At 43.3% G+C, this 23,347-nt stretch overlaps 1 protein-coding gene across 1 annotated transcript in view; it reads right to left on the bottom strand.

Annotated features, from left to right (window-relative positions):
* TMEM132D (transmembrane protein 132D) overlaps positions 1-23,347 on the bottom strand; it is an 824,298-nt gene that overhangs the window by 112,764 nt on the left and 688,187 nt on the right. Inside the window, exon 5 of the mRNA XM_054444603.2 lies at positions 20,201-20,344. Within this exon, the coding sequence (XP_054300578.1) occupies positions 20,201-20,344 (144 nt within the window). The remainder of the gene's footprint in view (positions 1-20,200; positions 20,345-23,347) is intronic.

Below are 23,347 nucleotides of genomic sequence, written 5' to 3' on the forward strand. Positions count from 1 at the left end.
GTCTGGCCTTCAGGTCCCCATGTGAGAGGAGGAAGTCCCTGAGAGGTGATTTTCCATTAAGCCATTGAAGGGAAGCCCTAAAGATATGTTCATAGCCTTTGGAGGTATCTAAACCACCACCCTTCAGCCTCAGGGACAGGGGACAAATTCCAGTCTGAAAGTTTGGGAGCCCAGGCCATTATTGTACCAGACGCTGCCTGGAGATAATGAAGAGAGGGCAAAATGACAGGCTGATGGGAAAGCTCTCTTTCAAGTTTCCAATCCCAGGGAAGTAAGGAAGATGGCCCCGGTTCAGGCCTCAGAATCAGGGCCAAGAGATTAGATGACTTTGTGGGGGATGAAGACTGCACATGGTGAGGAAAGAGGGCTACCCTCCGGGGTCATTGCCAGTGTGGCTGGCTGTGAGGGCTGCTGCGGCCTGGAGAGCTGCCCACGGCCCACCGTGCATCTGACCCAGGCTGTCTGAGGTCCATCCGGAGGAAGGCTGGGCGTCCCCACGGGAAATCACAGGAGAATGCACTTCACATTTCCCTCTCCCATTTTATCACCTCAAAACTGAAGAAGTTAGTCCACAAGGAAGGGTTCAGGTGGCACAACACCATTTAAATTTCAAGAGAAGCAAGTCTGGTCTGCTGGGATATTATTAAGGGAGTCTGTGGCAGGCAGAGTCAAGCTCGGCAAAGATGTCAGCGTCCTCATCCCTGCAGACTGTGAATGCGTTAGGTTACAGGACAGGGGAAAGTGAGGTTGCTGATGGAATTGGAATCGCTAACAGCTGATGTTGACAGGGGGAAGCTATCCTGATTATTCAGGTGGGGCAGTGTAATCAAAGAGCCCTTAAAAGTGGAAGAGGGAGGCAGAAAATGAGAATCAGAGGGAGGTGAGACTACAGGAAAAAAGTCAGAGATGCAACATGGCTGGCTCTGAAGATGCAGGGAGGGGTCTTGGGACAGCCTGCAGATGGAGGGAGGGGTCTCAGGCCTGCAGATGGAGGGAGGGGTCTCAGGCCTGTAGATGGAGGGAGGGGTCTTGGGGGCCTGCAGATGGAGGGAGGGGTCTTGGGGGCCTGCAGATGGAGGGAGGGGGTCTGGGGCCTGTAGACGGAGGGAGGGGTCTAGGGCCTGCACATGTGGGGGCCTCTGGCAGCTGGAAAGTCAAGGAGAGATATTCCCCTAGAACATCCAGAAAACAAGGCAGCCCTGTTGAGACCTTGATTTTAGCCCAGCGCAACTCAGGTTGGTTTCTAACCTACATAACTGTAAGATAATGCATTTGTGTTGTTTTAAGCCACTAAATTTGTGGTCCTTTACAGCAGTGGTGGGAAACTATACAGATTCCAAGCCCAGATCCTAGCTCTCTGTTCTCAATGGAGCAGCCCAGAGCTCTTGCTGTCCTGCTGGTGAGACCCCCTCAGACCTCAGGACAGGCTCCGGGTGCTGCCTGAGCACAAAAGGTGTAGTCCCAGGTGTGGCCTGTGGTCTCCAGCAAGCTGTTTCCCCTCCTTCCAGACCCGGCTCCAGACAGCCCCTCCGGGTCACTGCCAGTGGTGCTGATCTCCGCCTCCTCAGACCTGGCTATTTCCCCTCCAAGGGACGTGGGCCTTGCTTCCTGCCACAGTGCCTGAACTGTTCTTCCTTTCTGACTGTCACATGACTTGCTCAGTTAGCCTATGTAGAATCTACTCAAAGCCACCTTTCCAGTGAGGCACATATGTTTATAACATATGCTATACATATATGTGTGCATACATACACATACCTTGCCGAAAAGACACAGAGAAGGGAAATAGGACACACAACACACACACACACATACTTCTACATAGGATACGGGATATATATACGTATATTTAAAATAGGTTATGTATGAGAAATTACACATATAGGACGCAGAATAGAGAGATCTATATGAAAACATCTCCCATTTTCCTTTCTATGGAGGAAACTATATATATGAAACTATTATAAAGGATATATATAAAAAAATATATATATATAAATATAGCTATATATAGGTTATATAGGAGATGAGATATATGTGGATGTATGTGTATATCCTAGTTTTCTCCTCTGTAAAGGAAACTACATATATGATACTAATTATATAAGATATAGGAGATATATATGTATATTTATACATATCTCAATAGGAGATTATATATATATATCTATATCTCCTATTTTTCTTCTCTAAAGAGGAAACTATATATATGAAACTGTATCATAGGATATAATGAACCATACACACACAAAACACACACACACACACACACAAGAAATATCTCCTGTTTTTGTCCTCCAGTTGGAAACTCATGAGGGGCAGGGACTTTTTTGTTACTGCTTAATCTCCAGCACTCTGATCAGTGGCTCGCATGTATCAGAAACTCAATAAACACTTGTTAAATTATTTCTGTTTATGCCGAGGACTCTTCATTCAAATCAGTTACAAACACTTTAATTTTGAATTCTGTATGAAAGCCTCCATCATATCTTCTGAACCCTGGGTCTCTAAAGTCTGAACCTGGCCCTATAGAAAAAAAAATTCACATCTAGTGGAGGCACAGTGTTCATTTCTGGTCTTCACCAGGGCCTGAGTCTTACTCTTGGCTGGACCTCGAATGGCTCCCATTACCTTGACCTGCGTCTGCACTCACTGGGGAGGTCTGGAAGAGACCCCTGGGGCCTTCATCCTGGGTGACTTGTCATGAGAAATTGTTGCTTAGGAACATCAGAATCCAAATAGAAGTCCTCATTTGGAATTTAGAATCCACTGATTCTCTTCCTTGACTGTAGCCATGACCTCCAAAGTAAGAAGTGTACCATCACTAGTTTTACTTAGAAGAACTTTGAGCTTGGTTTTTATCTTGATCACACACACTCATTATGTGATACTTGTTTTTCCTCTCTTCTTGGATCAAAGACCTTCCCATGAGGGGAAAGATGGCAGAAGCTTCTGTAACTGACTCTAAAATTGAAATCAAGATTCTGTGGCAAATTCTTATAAGACAGAAACTTTAAAGCCCTGAAAGACTAATCATGAAAAATACCCCTTTTGGATAAATATAATCTCAAATTTAGGGTTGTTCACATATTTTTGCCATTGTTGTCTCTTCCTATTAATCTTTGTTCTCTTGTATCAGAGGACAGGGCTGGCTGGGTACTAATTATCTATCACTGCCTCCACTGGTGAGACTTTGTGGCACAGATGGGGGGTTTGAATTACAGCGGGTATGTTGCACACTCAGGTACATTTTAACTGTGATGTGCCTGGTGGTAGCTGGGTGCCTCGTTTTAACACCAAAGGAGGTTCAAATCCTAAATCACTATATACAACACTACCATTCTAATGTTGGGCTTCAAAAATTATATAACAGGCCGGGCGCGGTGGCTCACGCCTGTAATCCCAACACTTTGGGAGGCCGAGGCGGGCGGATCACGAGGTCAGGAGATCGAGACCACAGTGAAACCCCATCTCTACTAAAAATACAAAAAATTAGCCGAGTGCGGTGGCAGGCGCCTGTAGTCCCAGCTACTAGGGAGGCTGAGGCAGGAGAATGGCGTGAACCCAGGAGGCGGAGCTTGCAGTGAGCCGAGATCGTGCCACTGCACTCCAGCCTGGGTGACACAATGAGACTCTGTCTCAAAAAAAAAAAAAAAAGATACAACAGCTTTATGCCAATCACATGCAATCTGTACATGATACACAGTGTTTAATTGCCTGCATGTTTAGTTAGAGGTTTTAAGGTGACATATGGCATATAACTCATGCTTTAATGCAGCTGTTGCCAATATGTTTTCCTTCTTCACATAGCAATGTTTTTTTCTGTGGTCACAGAACTAAAAGTAAATAATTCTCCATCACAGAAATGGAGGCGAATCAGCACGTTAACCCTTACAGGCAGGTTAGAAACCCAGAAGGTGCTATGCCTGCAATTTGGGCTGCTGCCACCAGGTGGCACCCATTACAAATCCCTTGACCCATAGTATCTTGCCCAACATGCTTTAGAGCATTTTGCAAATAACACATCCCAAATCGAATTTTACTAAAATAACCCATTAAACACAAAGTATGTGTGTTAAAAAGTCAGTTTAACTGGAAATACCATAGAAGGGAAGTGAAGGATCTAATACTTTATATCTCATTGGATGCTTATCAATTTTTAACACAAAGATGGGTGTGTTGTTCACTCATTCAACAAATCATTATTTATTAAGCAACTGCTACATACTAGGCCTTCTGGTAAGTCCAGGAATAAAGAAATGAGTAAGACATGTCCCCAGTCTTGAACTCCTCCAACGCTATCAGATGTGCCCACTCATGGATAACTGAGGACTACAATGTGTGCTAAGTGCGATGAAGTCACATTTTACCTAAGAGCTAAAGTCTACAGAAAGGTAAAATTTGCCTATAGTGAAGATTTTTCTTGAACATCTCTTAAACTGAAGCTCTTCTGACCATGTCTCTTGTTTGGTCTCAAAAGCCTGACTTTTGTCATTTTGACCTTCAGGGGTTGGGAGGCAATCATTTGCAATCCTCACGGTTTACTTTCATTACCTACCCAGTACCTGTTAAAAGAACCCTTGGTCCATGGCTCCTTGTTTTCATTTAAGCTGATAAAGAATTTTAATTTGCTGTCCCATTTTGTTCTTCTCCATGTAGAAAACAGAAAATACGGAGAAGCAATTAGGGCTGGGCCCCTCTCTTCCTAACCTCGCCCCTGTTTTCTTATCTTTATGTCCAGAACATTAACTCTGCAGCCATTCTCACCACAGGTTTACTCTTTTCTGAACTGGACTGACAGAGCCATCTGAATACAATCCTAAATGTTACCCATCAACAGAAATCCGAATAACGCATGTTCTCACTTATAAGTGGGAGCTAAACTATAAGAACTTATGAACACAAAGAAGGAAACAACAGACCTGGGGGGTCTACCTGAGGGTGGAGGGTGGGAGCAGGGAGAGGAGTAGAAAAGATCACTATTGAGCACTTGGCTTACTTCCTGGCTGATGAAATAATCTGTACAACAAATCTTCATGACACGAGTTTACCTATGTAACAAACCTTCACGTGTACCCCCAAACCTAAAATAAAAGTTCAATAAAAATAAAAAAAAAATTATCCATTAATTCAGCTCTTGAAACTTCCACTTATTTTTATTTGGGCTTGGAGGGAGTCTCATCCAACATCCAGGGTATATTTTCACTTTTTTATGTGAAGGTTCAGGAAAAATCTACCGTGCAGTGAGTATACAGGTGTCTCCTTATCCAAATGAAGAAAATGTTCAGAGTTGTTTCTATGTTTTCTTCTACTGAAGAGAGGAGTCTTCCTCCTCCCCGTGATAATCAGAATCCTCTATGTGACAACCAAGAGAGATGGCCCTCTCCATCCGCATCCGCTGTGACTTCTTAGATAAGATCTCTCTTTCAACAAATATTGATAGCCCAGTGGGCAGGAGGCATTGTTCCAGGCACCGGGGAATCAGTAATGATCAAAACCAACTAGTCCTCACCCTTGTAGAGGTGGACAATGAACAGATAACAAGCAAAACACATAGGAAGGCTTTGGTGATAAGTTCTATGAAGAAACATAGGGCAGGGAAGAAGGATGGGGAATGTCAGAGGTGGGGCATTGCTATTGAAACTGGGGAGATTTGAGCAGAGACCTGAAGACAGTGAGGGGGAGCTGCGTGCATCCAGTAGGCAGCAGAAAGGCAGGGTGAGGTCTCCAGGCAGGCACAGGCCTGGGAGGTTCCAAGAGTCATCAAGAAGCCCAGTGTCGCCAGAAGGAGAGTTGCAGGAAATGAGGTGAGGATGGTAGGGGCTAAGAGGGAGGGTGGGGAGATGGAACAGGCCTTAGAGGCAGTTGTAAGGAACGTAGCTTTCACTGGGTGGGAGACAGAAACCACGGGAGGATTTTGAGTGGAGAAATAATGTGATGTGGCCCATATTTTAAAAGGATCACTTTGACTCTTGGGTGGGGAGTGGATTTTGGGGTGGGGTACAAGCTCAAAAGCAACAAGGAAAAGCTCATAGGAAATTCATATTACCTTGTGACCCTGACCCACTTATCTGGTTCTAAATAATTAAACCAGGGAAGGATTTGTGCAGATAGTCCTGAAATTAGGAACATAGCTGAAGGCATATTCCTACTTATAAGGGAATTTACGCATAATTGAAGTGACTCTAATTGATTAATTTTCCAATGCAACCACATGTGTTTTTTTGTGGTCACAGAACTAAAAAGCTGTTAGAATCAAAGTTTGTCATGTTAAATGGATCATGTCCATTCAACAACAGAAAAAACTGAGGAATAAAGAGTTTATAAACCCCGTCTCTACTAAAAATACAAAATTAGCCGGGTGTGGTGGCCGGCACCTGTAGTCCCAGCTACTTGGGAGGCTGAGGCAGGAGAATGGCGCGAACCTGGGAGGCGGAGCTTGCAGTGAGCCGAGATCACGCCACTGCACTCCAGCCTGGGCGACAGAGCAAGACTCCGTCTCAAAAAAAAAAAAAAAAAAAAAAGAGTTTATGGGGGCCAGGTGCAGTGGCTCACACCTGTAATCCCAGCATTTTGGGAGGCCAAGATGGGCAGGGTCACTTGAGGTCAGGAGTTTGAGACCAGCTGGGCCAACATGGTGAAACCCCGTCTCTACCAAAAATACAAAAATTAGCTGGGTGTGGTGGCACATGCCTGTAATCTCAGCTACTTGGGAGGCTGAGGCAGGAGGATGGCTTGAACCCAGGAGGCGGAGGCTGCAGTAAGCTGAGATCGCGCCACTGCACTCCAGCCTGGGCGACAGAGAGAGACTCCAACTCAAAAAAATAAAAAAAAAAGAGAGTTTATGGATCTTGCCCTGGTTGTTGTTGTTTATAAATATCAGAGAGAGGATTTAAATCCATGCAATTTGACTCAGGAGCTAAAATGCTTAAGCAACATGTTATAATCTTTTCACGCAGCAACAGTCAGGTAGGATGTAGTTGTGGCTTTATCTCTAGAAAGGGCATGTGTCCCTCAGTCTGTGCAATCCTCATGATTCCTTATTGCTTTTACTCATTTAAATTATCTCCTGCCTCTTGTATTCTTCTGGGCTTGTGATTCCCGGTATAAATGTTCTCCAAAATCCTTTATATAAATTCTATATAAGGGGGGTAGCATGGGGAGGTCAAGTGGTTTCTTTCTAGGTCTAAGATGCCCATGATTGGCAGTATTGGGGATTGTCAACCAATGTCTCAGCACAGTAAAATGATGTGGTGTATTTGACTAGCGATGTCTGCCCTGGGTATGGTACTGGGAGGAGTATCTTGTGTGAGGTCTATTTGCTGATGCTGTTCTAGACTAACCTAAGATATAGGGTAAGGTTGGTCCATCTTTGACCCATTTTCTCTCATTTTTTGAGGTGTTCCCATTTCCCCAGGAGGTATAATCTCTGCTTGTCCAGATTTGACTATCAAAAAGAAAAGTGATCTAAACAATTCATTATGACAAAAATTTCCAGGAATTGATATATACAATCTCACCTAGAAATGCATTAACTTTAATGAAGGATTGTAGGGAGAGATTAATGCCTAATCCAATGTCATGAAGTCTTGTTAGAAGAATTGCAAACATCTGTGGAGGAGTTACTTTTGGCTGGGGAAGTAGGGTGTCAGTAAATAATCATGTAAGTCACCACCCGTGAAGAAAAGGCGCAGTAGAGTCCATGAGCAGAGATTGACACTTTCTCTACAAAGGACTGGATGGTAAGTATTTTCAGCACTGCAGGCCATATGATTTCTCTCACAACAGCTCAACTCTGCCCTGGTCACGTAAAAGCAGCCACTAACAAGATGTAAATGAGTGGGTGTGGCTGTGTGGCAATGAAACTTTCTTTATGGATACTGAACTTTGGATTTTATATAATTTTTATATGTCCACTCTGTCATTGTAGCACAAAAGCAGCCATAGACAATACTCAACAGGTAAACCTGCCCAATCTCATCCCCAAGCAGGTAGAGTTTGCTGACCCCTATTCTAGAAGATGAGTGATAGAGCAAGATACAAAAGGGTTGGAAATGGGTACCATGTATGTGATCTCTGATGATGCATCAGAACTCTCTGTGCCTCAATTCCCTCACCCCAAAAATGAGGATAAAAATAATACCACTTTCAATGGAGCAGAACAGAGAGCCTAGAAATGAATCCATGCTTGTAGTCCATTGATTTCCAACAAAGCTTCCAGGAATACAAAATGAGAAAGGACAGTCTCTTCAATAAATGGCACTGGGAAAACTGGATATCCACATGCAGAAGAATAAAACTGGACCCTTATCACACACCACATCCAAAAATCAACTCAAAATAAAGACTTAAACACAAAACCAGAAACTGCAAAACTACTAGAAGAAAACACAGGGGAAATACTGTATGAGTTTTGTCTGAGCAATAATTTCCTGGACTTGACCTTGAAAGTACAGGCAACAAAAACAAAATAGACAAATGAAATTGAATGAAACATAAATATTTCTACATAGCAAACGAAATGATTAACAGTGTGAAGATATAACCCATGGAATGGGAGAAAATATTTGCAAGCCATACATCCAATAAAGGTTAACATCTAAAATACATAAGAAATTCAAACAACTCAATAGTAAGGAAACAATCCAATTAAAACATGAGCAAGGGAACTGAGTAGACATTTCACAAAAGAAGAGCTACAAATAGTCAATAGATACATTTTAAAATGCTCAACATCATGAATCATTATGGACTGAAGATTAAAACCATTCCTTGGTTTTAATATCACCTCACATCTATCAGAATGGCTATTATTAAGAATTGTTAAAATTATAAAATTATAAAAATCATTAAGAATTATTAAAAAGATAGCAAGTGTGGGCAAGGATGTAATGAAAAGGGAACCTTTGTACACTGTTGGTGGAAATGTAAATTAGTACAGTCATTGTGGAGAACCATACGGAGGTTCCTCGAAAAACCAAAATAGAATTACCATATAATCTAGCAATCCCACTTCTGGGTATATACCCCAAAGATCTGAAATTAATATGTCAAAGAGATGTCTCACTCCTATGTTCACTGCAGCACTACTTACAATAGCCGAGTTATGGAATCAACCTAAGTATCCATGAACAGATGGATGAGTAAAGGAAATGCATTACATTTAACAATGGAATACTATCCAGACATTAAAAAACATTGTATCATTTTTGACAATATGCATGAAATTTGAAAACATTATGCTAAGTGAAATACACAAGGCCCAGAAAGACAAATACTGCATGTTCTTATATGTGGAATCTAAACTAAAACAATGGATCTCATCAAAGCACAGAGTAAAATGGTCATTACAGACATTGAGGCTTTGGTACAAGGCTTCAGTTAGCCAGAAAGAATAAGTTATTTTTTAAAAATCTATCTCACAGTGTGGACAATATAGTTAACAATAGTATATTGTACATTTCAAAAAGTGTCAAGAGAGTAAATTTCAACTGTCCTCACTACAAAAAATAAGTATCTGAAGTGAAAGATATGTTAGTTTGATTTAATTATTTCACATTTTTTTCATAAATCATGACATCACTTTGTGCTCCATAAATATATATAATTATAAACTCTTAATTTATAATAAGATAAAAATTAAAACAGAAAATATATGTGTTAAACTATAACTGATAAAAATATCTATTTCATGGGGTTGCTGTGAGGATTAAAGAAGCAAATGCTTACCTGCAATGAAGTAAGCATCCAATAAGTATTAAAACATCACAATTTCTATTCTTATTGCTATAACACGTCCATCTACTTTTTTTTTTTTTTTTTTTTTTTGAAACAGGGTCTCGCTCTGTCATCCAGGATGGAACGCAGTGGTGCCATCATGGCTCACTGCAGCCTCGACTTCCCAGGCTCCAGCAATTCTCCTCCATCAGCATCCTTAACAGCTAGGATAACAGGTGTGCACCCAGCTAATTTTTGTATTTTTGGTAGAGATAGGGTTTCTCCATGTTGCTCAGGCTAGTCTCGAACTCCTGAGCTCAAGTGATCCACCTGTCTCGGCCTCCCAAATTGTTGGGATTACAGGTGTGAACCACCACACTCGGCTAACTCTAATTACTTTTAATCTGCATCAGGAGTGAAATAATCCACTAACAATTCTAAAATCACACATTAGGTTTTAGAAACAGATTGATATAGTGGAAGAACAACTTACAAGATGAACCTACAGATAGGAACCAGAAATGTTGTTTTCTCAAAACCAATATATTTACTCCTGTATTATCCATTTTCGTACTGCTCTAAAGAAATACCCGAGACTGGGTAATTTATAATGAAAAAGAGGTTTAATGGACTCACAGTTCCACATGGCTGGGAGGTCTCACAATCACAGCAGAAGGTGTAGGAGGAGCAAAGACATGTCTTACATGGTGGCAAGCAAGAGAGCTTGTGCAGGGGAACTGCCCTTTATAAAACCATCAGATCTCATGACACTTATTCACTATCATGAGAACAGCATGGGAAAGACCCGCCCCCATGTTTCAATTACCTCCCACTGGGTCCCTTGAATGACACATGGAGATTATGTGAGCAACAATTCAAGATAAGATTTGGGTGGGGACACAACCAAACCATATCAACTCCTAATCCAGCAATAACAAAAATCCTAACATTAGGAAGTCAACTTTAAGAAAGAATCACCACTATTTGCTGTCCAAATAGAATGCCGTGATTAAAAATCAATAATAATGCCAGGTGAGTATGCAAAGTTTATGTGATACTGTTCATCTTTATCTTCCCCTAACTCTCCCTGCCACGAATCCACTTGGATCTCCACTGGATGGAGGGGGGACCAACAGGGCCAATCCCTGTATCCCACAGGTGGTCACTCCCACTCTGCAGCTATGGAGTCCTTTCCAATATTGAAGGATTACTATCAAAATGACCACCCTTTGCCACATGATGGATTGAAGAAAGTGTCTATTGGGAGGTCAGTCTAATCCATTACTCCTGCCAAATAAAAGAGCCTCAGAGATACTCCTTCACTAACCAAAAGTGCATCTCTTGTGTTAGTGCATCAAAGGTATCATGCTCATACACGGGGGATGCTATTGTTATGTGGCCAGTCTGCTCCCTGAGAACTCTTCCCCGCAGGTGACACAGGGAAAGTCTTCAAAGGAGGCAGCAGGGATCAGTGAGGAGGCGCAATCCCTGCAACTTCTCCATTCCTTAGCTGAATATTTGAAGCCATTTGGCTAAACTCTTGGGGTGGGGACAAAAAAGCTGATCGGGAGTTATAGGATCTGCAGGTGGAGAAAAAAAGAAGGGACTATTTAGGAAGCTGCCTCCTGGGGGCTGCCCCTGTGGCTGCGCAGGTGGTCGGGTGTCCAACTGGACTGCTGAAAGAGAACTGCCGGGAGCCGGCTCCCCACTGCTCTCCTCTCCTCAGGAACAGGCTGCTGGAAGAGGAGCCAGGCCATTCAGGCCCCAACACTGAAGCACTCCACCAGGGATGCTGAAAACAGCTGCAGAAGAGCTTCTCTGATTTTCCACTCGTCTCTTCCTCCCAGTTGTTTACTGAGCTTGTTAAGTGTTGTGCTCCCATCCCCGAAATTACACTCCTTCTCCTCACAGCAGTTTGCTACACTCACAGAAAGAAAGATTCCACTTTGATCCACCTTAGGGGAATGTGTTAAGCTTTATACACCTGATTTCCACTGGTGTGTGTCTCTGGTGCAGAAGCAAGGGTGGATGTTGATGCCGTTGAAATGCTGTATAATAAAGCAGGTTCACCAAGAGCAGCTGTAATCAGGTAGGGCTACAGCCCCCTTTGATTTTTATCAGTGGACATTTCTGAAATATTTGGTGGATACTGGTTTATTCAGGACCTGTTAATGAACACTTGAGCCTGTAAGTTGCAACAACAAAAACAAAAACCTCAGCAAATTTTTCAGGAGTAATACTTGAGCCCAAGTTAATCTTCCTCCTAGTGTGTGAAGTGTGGCTGGCTTTAGGAGAGAGCGGCTCTCCCACCAGCTGATCTGTGAGTTCTTACAATGTCCCCAATCCCGAGGCTATCCCACTCCTAAGTGGCTGCAGGGGACATGGGTTGCTTTTGCTGCAGAGAGTCCACTGCCCTTCTCTGTAGTGACAATACACAGGTTGGCCCTGGGGGACCCTACTCCCCAAACTCCTCATTGAGTTCATGTGCTTTGAGATGATTTAGGGTTTGGACAACCAATATGTTTGGATCTCTGGGCTGCAGTGCTGGGCTCAAGGATAAGGTGACCTTAATAGGTCCCATAAGAACATATCTCAGGATTTACACAGGAATGTCCTAGAAGACAAATACTATTTTCTATTGGATGTGAACCAGTTCTGAGGCATCCATCTTGCTCCCACAAGGACAGCTCTGTGAGAATGAAACTCATACAGAAGAAAGAGTGTCTATAAGGAAGAAAAAGAGAGAAAGAGTGGGGGTAGGGGGAGAAAGAGAGAGAAGGAGGGAGGGAGAGGAAGAGAGGGGATGTTCCGGTGATATATTTTGGAGTTCTAAATAGAACACCCTAAGCTAGCCCCAAGCTGGACTTTTCAATCATGTGACAATTTTTTTTAAGTTGTTGATGTAGGTGGCATTTTCCATTATTTCCAACCTCTGAGAATCATAGTGTATATTATTGCAAACATCTGAAATGCTTTCACTGGGGACCTGTTGCCTTCTTGATAAAAAACAAAAACAAAAACGAGCATCCTTGGGAGGCAGAAGAGAGCATGCCTTTACGCAATTTACAATTCAACGTGAATGAGTTTTCAGTGGATTTCCTGAGAGGAGGTTTTGATGTGGCTGGGGAAGCCCACACCAGCCTGTTGGGCTTTTGGCTGAGGAAAGAAGAGAAAGCAAATAAAAATAAAAAGACTGGGGCCTTTAAAGGCAGACCTTCTCTGCTCAGAGGCTTTCCAGGGGCTGCACAGGTGGCTGTGACACATCTCTGAGAATCCCTTGGCTTCCTTTCTTAACAGCCTCCAAATGACACCAAAACATCACACGTACCAGGTGACTCTTTGTCAACATCTGTGATTCACAGAGCACCACAATGACAACTGTGTGAGCCGTGGGTTTTGATTTTTAAGTTGTGCATCGGGCTTTGAGGCTTATTGGTGGATGTGAAATAAATGCTGTGAGGTCTTTCATTTCTCGTTGCACCCTCTATATTTCCAAGGGTGGTTTCATGAATCATTCTCAGAAACAAAGGCAGGAAAAACATTTCTTTCTCAAGAGTTCCTGCCCAAGTCTCAAGCTTGCATCTCATTGGCTCTGACTGGATAATGTGTCTCTCCCTGAGCCAATGGCAGGTCCAGAATTTGCCATGTTCTGATTGGCCACCCTGAATCACATGGCCACTCCTGGAGGCTGGAGATGTGTCCACCTGCAGAAAGAACCGCCTCCTATTTCCCTTCCTTATGCCATTCCCTCTGCCAGCAGGGCAGACTTGGCACAAATTCATCCTTCAGGTATTACACCCCCAGGGAAACCTTGAGTAATGTAGTTATGTTTTCCCTTCAGTGTTTAAACTACATGAGGCAGCTTTAGGCCAAACGTTACACTAGGCACATAGTAGTTGCTCAAGAAATGTTTGCTGTCAAACATATTTAAGCAAATGTTTGCTGACAGCAAACATTTGTTAACCACCTACTACGTGCCTAGTGTTAAGTTTAGCCTAAAGCTGCCACACGTAGCTTAAGTTTGGCCCAAAGGTTTCTCCATGCCTACTGAACAGTAACCTAACTGCAGGTAGCCAACACCACAAACCATGTTCAAATACAGCAGATGCTGAACTGTAACTAATCTGGCTGCATCTGCACCTCACTCTGTTTTCTGTGGTCCACTTTCCTTTTTCTGTCTATAAATGTTATCTGACCACATGACAGCTCCAGAGTCGCTCTGAACCTGTTCAGATTCTGGGGTTCCCTAATTTGTGAATCATTATTTGCTCAATTAAACTCTGTTAAATTTAATTTGTTTAAGATTTTTCTTTTAACACTAGTGTTGACTGACAGCCAGGAGGGCAATGCTTGCTAGAGCTTCTGGTCCAGTCGCCCTGCTTCTGTGGGAACTCAGCCAGTGGGTGCAGTCTCCTGTGGTCCCAGGAAGCATTTGGAGGGCAGGGCAGGCATTGTTACCCACCTCTGCCACTGGTAACCAGGCAAGCCACTCCTGCTAGAGCTTCTAGTTCAATGGTCCTACTTCTGCCTAAATTTGCCAAGGGACACAGCCTCCTGTTGCTCTGGCAACATCTGGATGTGTGGGCAGGGAACTCCACCCTCTCTTGCCTCCCATAGCCAGACGTGTCACACCCAGAGAGCTTCCAACACAGCAGTCCTGTTTCCGCCTGAGCTCTAAAGACAGGCGGGCACAACCCCATATTTCCCCAGGGAGCATATGGGCAGCAGATTAGGACCAACCTGGCAAGTATAGGGCTTGTCTGCCAATTGTGGCTCCTGCCTGAGGGAGGCTCATGGACTAGAATACTGAACAAAACAAATATGGGCAGGAAAACAGTAATCAGAGGGGGCTCCTCAGAGACCCAGGAGCAGACTAGAATTGAAGCCGGTCAACTGAACCCACCTTACACCATAATCAAACCCCCTAGAACCTCAAAGAAGAAAAAAGCCAAAAAACACATCCAAAGGACATCAACTTCATATACTGAAGACATATCAGCCCACACAAATGAGAAAGAGCAAACACAAAAACTCTGGCAACTGAAAAAGCTAGAGTGCCTTTTTTCTTCTAAACGACTGCACTAGTTCCCCAGCAAGGGTTCTTAACAAGGTTGAAATGGCTGAAATGATATAAATAGAATTCAGAATATGGATAGAAACAAAGATCACAGAGATTCACGAGAACATCAAACCCAATCTAAGGAAATTAAGAATCACAATAAAATGATAAAGGAACAAAGTAGCCATTATAAAAAAGAAGGAAGCTGATGTGATAGAGCTTAAAAACACACTACAAGAATTAAATGCTGCAATTGCAAGTATTAAAAGCAGAATAGACCTAGCTGAAGAAGTCTCAGAGCTTGAGGGCTGGCTGTCTGAAATAATTCAGTCAAACAAAAATAAAGGAAGAAAATGAAGAAGAACAAACAAAGCCTCCGAGGAAGGCTTATGGGATTATGTAAAGGGACCAAATCTACAACTCACTGGTATCCCTGAAAGAGACAGGAAGAAAGCAAGCAACTTGGAAAACGTATTTCAGGATATCATCCATGAAAACTTCCCCAACTTTGCTAGAGATGCCAACATTCAAATTCAGGAAATGTAGAGCACCCCTGTGAGATATCACACAAGAAGAACGTCCCCAAGACACAATCATCAGATTCTCCAAGGTCAAAATGAAAGGAAAAATGTTAAGGGCAGCTAGAGAGAAGGGGCAGGTCACCTACAAAGGGAACCCCACCAGGCTAACAGTGGACCTTTCAGCAGAAACCCTGCATGCCAGAAGAGATTGAGGTCCTATATTCAACATTCATAAAGAAAAACATTTCCAACCAAAAATTTCACATCCAAACTAAGCTTCATAAGTGAAGGAGAAATAAGTCCCTTTTTCAGGCAAGCAAGTGCTGAGAGAATTTGTTACTACCAGACCTGCCTGACAAGAGGTCCTGAAAGGAGCACTAAATATGGAAAGGAAAGACCATTGCCAGCCAATTTGAAAAAACACTTCAATACACAGAACAGTGACATTATAAAGCAACAACACAAACAAGTCTATGGCTAACAACACGAAGACAGGATCAAATCTGCACATATCAATACTAACTTTGAATGTAAATGGGCTAAATGCCTCAATTAAAAGGCACAGAATAGCAAGCTGGATAAAGAAACAAGACTTAATGGTATGCTGTCTTTAAGAGACCCATCTCACATGTAGTGGCATCCATTGGCTCAAAATAAAGGGATGGAGAAAAATCTACCAAAGAAATGGAAAACAGAAAAAAAGCAAGAGTTACAATCCTAATTTCAGAAAAAAAAGAAAAACTGACTTTAAACCACAAAGATAAAAAAAGAAGGGCATTATATGGTACATGGTTCAATTCAATAAGACCTAATTATCCTAACTATACATGCATCCAATACAGGGGCATCCAAATTCATAAAGCAAGTTCTTAGAGACCTAGGAAGAGACTTAGATCCCTATGCAGTAATAGTGGGAAACTTCAACATCCCATTGACAGTATTAGACAAATCACTGAAGCAGAAAATTAACACAGATATTCAGGACCTGAACTCAACACTTCACCAAATGAACCTCATAGACATCTACAAAACTCTCCACCCCTAAACAATAGAATATACATTCTTCTCATCACCACGTGGCACATACTCCAAAATCAACAACATAATCAGACATAAAACAATCCTTAGCAAATTTGAAAAAAAAAAATTGAAACCATACCAACCATACTCTCAGACCACAGCACAATAAAAATAGAAATAAATACAAAGAAAATCACTCAAAATCATAAAATTACATGGAAGTTAAACAACCTACTCCTGAATGACCTACCCCTTCCTTACACCACATACAAAATTAACTCAAGATGGATTAAATACTTAAATGTAAAACTCAAAACTATAAAAACCCTGGAAGATAACCTAAGAAATACCATTCTGGACATAGAACTTGGCAAAGATTTCAAGATGAAGATGCCAAAAGCAATTGCAACAAAAACAAACATTGACAAACAGGATCTAATTAAAGTTAAGAGCATCTGCAGAGCAAAAGAAACTCAACAGAGTAAACAGACAACCTGCATACAGAATGGAAAAAAGTATTTGCAAACTTAGCATCTGACAAAGGTCTCATATCCCACACCTGTAAGGAACATAAACAATTTTACAAGCAAAAACCAACCCCACTAAAAAGTGAGCAAAGGATATGAACAGACATTTTTCAAAAGAAGACATATATATGGCCAATAAGCATATGAGAAAATGCTTAACATCACTAATCATTTGAGAAATGCAAATCAAAACCACAATGAGATACCATCTCACACCAGTCAGATGGCCTATTATTAGAAGGTCAAAAAATAGCAGATGCTGGTGAGGTTGTGGAGAAAAGGGAATGCTTATACAGTGCTGGTGGGAATGCAAGTTAGTTCAGCCACTATGGAAAGCAGTTTGGTGATTCCTCAAAGAGCTAAAAACGGAACTACCATTCAATCCAGCAATCCTATTATTGGGTACATACCCAAAGGAATATAAATCATTTTACCATAAAGACACATGCATGCGAATGTTCATTGCTACACTATTCACAATAGCAAAGACATGAAATTAACCTATATGGACATCAATGCTAGACTGGATAAAGAAAATGTGGTACATATACACCATGGAATACTATGCAGCCATAAAAGACAATGAGATCACGTCCTTTGCAGGGACATGAATGGAGCTAGAGGCCATTATCCTAACTAACACAGGAATAGAAAACCAAATACTCCGTGTTCTTGCTTACAAGTGGGAGGTCAACAAGGAGAACACACGGATACTAGGAGGGGAATAACACACACTGGGGTCTATGGGAGGGTGGAGGGTGGGAAGGGGAGAGGATCAGAGAAAAATACCTCTTGAGTACTGTGCTTATTACCTGGGTGATGAAGTTATCTGTAATCAAAGCCCTGTGACACGTAGGGGACCTATTAATATATAACAAATCTGTACATGTACCCCCAAACCTGAAATAAAAGTTAAAAACACACAAAAAGAAAAAACAAACAAAAAACTCCCCACTACTGTTGTGATAAGAATAGAGCAGCAAACAAAGTGGACCCAAACAGCACTGCCCTCACGGAGCTTAGGATCCAACGAGGACAGTCAGACAATGAATACAGCACCACCCTCACGGAGCTTAGATTCCAATGAGGACAGTCAGACGATGAATACAGCACTGCCCTCACGGAGTTTAGATTCCAACGAGGACAGTCAGACAATGAATACAGCACCGCTCTCACGGAGCTTAGGTTCCAACGAGGACAGTCAGAAGATGAATACAACAAACAAAAATATATAGTGTATCTGTGAATACATAAACATATGCTATGTATGACATATACGCATATATGAATAGAAGTTCAGCAGGGATGGGGAAGGCAGTGCTGTGGGTGTCTGTGAAGATTTTGCTGATGCTGCTCAGAAAAGGCCTTGGGGAGAAGATGAGGCGAGGGAGCCGTACAGGCATCCAGGGAAAGAGAGTTAAAGGCAGAGGGAGGAGAGGGGATGCCTGTCCTGTTACAGGAGTGGCCAAGTCTCCAGTGTGGCCAGAGTAGAGGGAGCCAGAGGGGCTGTGCCTAGCGTGAGGTCAGCGTTACAGCAGGTGTGGCTGCAAAGGTTTGAGTCTGTCTCTGTAAACACTTTGGCTTTTACTTTGAGGAGGGGAAGCCAGTGAATTTTTTTTATATAAAAAAATTTATTGATCCATAATTAATGTACATATTTTGGGGTCCATGTAGCCATTTAATACATTCATAAAATTTGTAAAGATCAAATCAGTGTAACTGAGATAGCCTCCACCTAAGATATTTGTTGTTTCTTTATGCTAGGAACGTTAGTATTATTCTCTAGCTATTTTGAAATATGTAATAGATTATTGTAAACTGTCGTCACCCAACTGATCTATCTAACATGAGGTCTTATTTCTTCTATCAGACTGCACATCTGTGTCCACTCATCAGCCTGAGGGGCCGAGCAGAGGAGTGACATGGTCATATCGCCCGCGACCGCCCTGGCTGTAGCACTAAAGAGGGGTTATGGGAGAGGAGGCAAGGACAGGCCCTAGGTCACCAGCAAGGTGGTCAATGCTTTGAGGTGATTGTGTCTGGGATTGGGGTGGTGGCAGGACCCGAGGAGGGCTGGATCCTGGCTATCCTTGGAAGGCATCGCCAACAGGATTTGATGAAGGCTTGGGTGTGCAGAGAGGGGAGAAATGTAAGATGAGCCTAGATATTGGCTGGAGCCAGTGAAGGAAGTTGCCCTGTGCTGATGTGAAGAAGATTCTGGAATGAGTAGGTAGGAGTGCTGTATGATGTCATGTGTTCCGCTGCCCTGTTGCTTTCTGACATCTCTGCCTTCTCTCTGAAACCCATAAGGATGGATGTCCATCTCATTTGTGTGGTCCTAGAGTCTTGAACAGTACCTAGCACTTAGTGGGGATTTGATTTGCATTTGTTGACTGCGTTTTAAGTGAGCAAAAATGTTCCCTGAAGGTTTGCTTCAGAGCAGAGTGGTTACACCAATTCCTGTCTGGGAATTGTCCTGTGCTCCAGCCATGGCTAGGACTCATGCGGAGGGAGTCTCCCAGAGCCTTGTGAAGCCCTTCTCGCTGTCTTGGGCTTATGTTGGCAGCCTCCTCCTTTGAGGAGATGCCTGCTGCATCTGTCACTGCAGCCCTGGCTCTGGAGTGGGCGGTGGCAGCCTGAGGAACCCATTTATCTCCCGCAGGCTGGAAGTGTGCTATGAGGTTCCTGGCAGAGCAAGACTTCATCTCCCCGGCCTCCTCCATCCGTCTCCCAGTGTGCCTTTGTTTTGAATCATTTTTGCATTCAATTTAAGAAGAGAAAGAAGAGGCTGAGATGAAGGAAGGAGGGGTGAGTGCTGTTCATCCACATCCCTAGTTCATGTGGAATTTTGTGGGCTGGGCAGAGGAATGGAGAATGATTTCCTCTTCCTCCCTTGGCCAGTATTGTAAATCAAAGCTGGGGGTAGTTGTATGCCTTATACCACCATTGATTTTACACGAATGCTGTGTGCGATAGAATCATCCTGGAGTGTGGCCACACACCCATCCATCTAGGCTCTAGGGCTCCCTCCCCTGTTCTCCCCTGCCTGGGGCGGGTGGAGGGTAAGTGGATCCCTGCCTCCCACCGCAATCTCCCTGGGGATCTGGGAAGAGGCCAAGGGCATTCGGCAAACACAGAGTGTCAAGGGACAGCCTCCCAGACTCGGAGTCATCAGCCAGAGCACTTTTTCATTCTGTCCAATATTTGTGCTAGGGAGAATGTCCTGATTTAAGCGGCAGGATAACCAGAATGGGATGGGAGGGATCCTGTGGGACCCAGAGGTCCCAAGCTGGTCCAGGAGCACAGAAGCTGACATGACAGCAGGTTTCTGCAGGGGCGGGGAGGTGTCAACTTGCCTTAATCACGTCTTCATCAGATGATCTACACTCTACAGACTCCAGCAGCTCTGTCACTGTGCCGTCGTCCTCCACGGAGACCACTTTCACCGGGACAGCCACTGTCTTCCCCGTGAGGATGGCTGTGTTCAGGATTTCTGCCTCCTGGAAGACCAAACACACCCTTCCATCACATCCCCTCCTGAGACGGCCCAGTGCCCGGGATTATGCCGCCTGCCTTTCCTCAGCCTCCCTGCAAACAGCACTGGCCTCTTCTGCAGGCTCAGAAATCCTGGCGGGCAGCACCAGCTGGGTGACCGTGGCAGCCAAGAGATACTGTTCTGTCCTCACCCAGATTTCCACAGGGCAACTATGATGGGGAAGGGGTGGAGGACAGAAAAGGTGGCGGAGAAAATTTATTACTAATATTGTGTTTGGCAAACACTTATGTATCTGGCACCCTTGTAAGCGCTTTACAAATATCGGCTCGTCAATCCTCAGAGCATCCTGATAAGACAAACATTCTTCTTCTTCCCAGTTTACGGATGGCACAGAGAGGTTTTGTCACTTGCCCAGGGTCACCCAGCTAGAAATTAATGAAGGCAGGATTTGAACCCGGGAAGTCCAGCTCCCGAGTCCATGCATCAGCTAACTCAAATACGTCTAAACGTGGACATGATGACGGTAGCTTAAGCCGCCGATGGATGGCCAGAGGGGCCTGGTGTTGTGAAAGCAGCTTGATGAGCAGCACCGCATCGCCAGTGTGAGGTATGTGAGGGAGACAAAGGCAGCGAGAGAGCCCTCGTTCTCTGTGCTCTCTTGCTCTGGCTTGCTTTCACTCTGTTTCCATTTTCTAGGCTTTTATTGGGTCCTGGCCTCCAGATGTGTCTGGAATGTTATCGTGGCTCCAACAGCACTCCCACGTCCCCACTGATGTGACCCACGACGCACCACACACATCCACACTCACCCAAACATGCATTTTGCTGTAAACCCTTCTTTCATCGAGCAGCTCGAGACGTGTGTCTTTAGGGATGTCCCAGCTTGCCCCAAGTATTTGCTTTCAGAATTAAGAACGCCCTGAACCTTTCCCCTTGGTAGCACCTAACAGTTGCTGTTTTACTTTTCCTTATAGTTATTTAATCCCTTTATCTCTCTTCCAGACTCTAAGCTCCATGGGGCTGTATCTGCTTTCTGCTCACCAGCACCTAGCACAGAGCTTAGCTACAATGAATGGTGTTCATATTTGTTGAGTGCATAAATAGGACTCAACAGGGAAAGGACTGGGATTTACATCCTCACCTTCTTGCTCCCCAGCTCCTCATGCTCTATGCATGAATCCCTTTTTTTCAGGCACACCTATGCCTCGGTGGTGTTTCCCAGACATCGAGCATCTCTGGATGTCATGACACCCTGCATCTCTCTCTCCAGTGCACCATGCTCACCCTCAGTCACTCCTCTAGAATTCTGGTTCCTCTAGAATTCTGGTTCCTCTAGAATTCTGGTTCCTCTAGAATTCTGGTGATTTTTTAACTGGTGGGGAACAGAAAGATCATAGGAGCCCATTTTTGAGATAGAGAAAACGGAGCCTCAAGACCCGGTAAGTGAACCTCATTCTTCTCTGCAGAGATTGCATTTTCTATCACAAAAACGTAGAAGTCCCAATATAACCCCACATCTCTGTATAATACAACTTCCAAGTCCTAGCTCACAATGTTCTTTGCTCAGTTTCGTGCCAGTGGTGTCCCTAAGAGGTGTTTTATCAACATGCCACATTGCGTTTCTTCTGTTAACTCTGAACGTATCTGTCTTTTCCTTGACAGAATAACATCAAAAGATCTGGGTGGGTGCTAGGAGCTGGTTAGGGTGGATCTAACACAATTGTCATTTTACTTTCACTCATAGTTATTCAATCACTTTATTTTCCTTCTAAGACTGCGAGCTCAGTAGGGCTGTATCTGTGTCATTTTGAGAGAGGAGCTGGCAAAGATTCTTCTTACTTCGATTCTCATGTGAAATGTAAAATGCCTGTTAGTAGAATGCCAGCAGAAGGAATAGAAGTTTATCATCCTAAAATTACATAACTATTTTCATTATGTTAACTATTTCTTAGATGAGATCTTATTTTTCCTTTATGGGATGAGATTTGTCTATAACCAGCTCATTGGGGTTAGGCTTTGGATGTAGCAATACATATATTATTCATTATTTTAATTCTAAAAGACAAGACTCCAATTTGGAATGCTCTTGAAGTTCAGAGACCATGTTTCAAACTGTTGGAATATGCATATGCCTTCAAAGTCCCATTATCTACACACTTTTTCTCCTCTATGGGTTCCCAGCCTGATTTCATTTTAATTCACATAAAAACATGGCACAAAAATGAAGGGGCAAAATCAGTATATGATGCTATTTCCTGTTGCCTCTAGGCAGGAAAAATTAGCTTTAATGGCAAAAATCACCATTACTTTTGCACCAACCTAATATTTTTTTTCTACTCTAAAGGGTAAGGATCAAAAGGAACAAATGGTACTCTGGAAAAAAGTGGAACAATGCTGTTTAACTTGCTGGCCTAAACTGGCTCATCACAAAGGAGAGAGACAGACGAGGGAGCAGTGTGGCCACTTCTGACATCATTCTCAGGGAACACAATTTCTCACATTTGTGGTAAAAAGTGAAGAGCATCTCCACTCTAACGATAAAAATCAAAAGGCCTTTCATGTTTTTGCACGTTCAGGTTAATATAATGAGAAATGACGCTGGGAATGACTGATGAGCAGCTGTAAGCCCATATGTCTGGGGTGTTGCCTTTTTCTCTGAATAGCATACGCGTTTCTGCCCACCAAGATCTCAGTGTGGCTGAGTGACTGAGCCTTCAGGCTTGGTATTTCCCTGCCTCCTCTGTGTATTTCCAATTCTTTGACGTCAAGAATTTTCTCTTTTGCACAGCTTTGCCTTTTCCAGGAGGTGAATCGTACAGGGATGACTCACAAAAGTCTTCAGATAAGAGGAGGACAAAAGAGACCCTTGTTCAGTGGCAGAAGTACCTGCAAAGCCTTAGCTTTGCTTGAGATATGACCTATAACCGCTCTGATTTTTGGACCCCAGAAAACCCTTGAAAGCTCAGCTTCCTTATTGCTGTGTGTTCACCTTATCACAGCACCTCAG

Source organism: Pongo pygmaeus, chromosome 10, assembly GCF_028885625.2.
Source record: "Pongo pygmaeus isolate AG05252 chromosome 10, NHGRI_mPonPyg2-v2.0_pri, whole genome shotgun sequence".
NCBI classification, from domain to species: domain Eukaryota; kingdom Metazoa; phylum Chordata; class Mammalia; order Primates; family Hominidae; genus Pongo; species Pongo pygmaeus.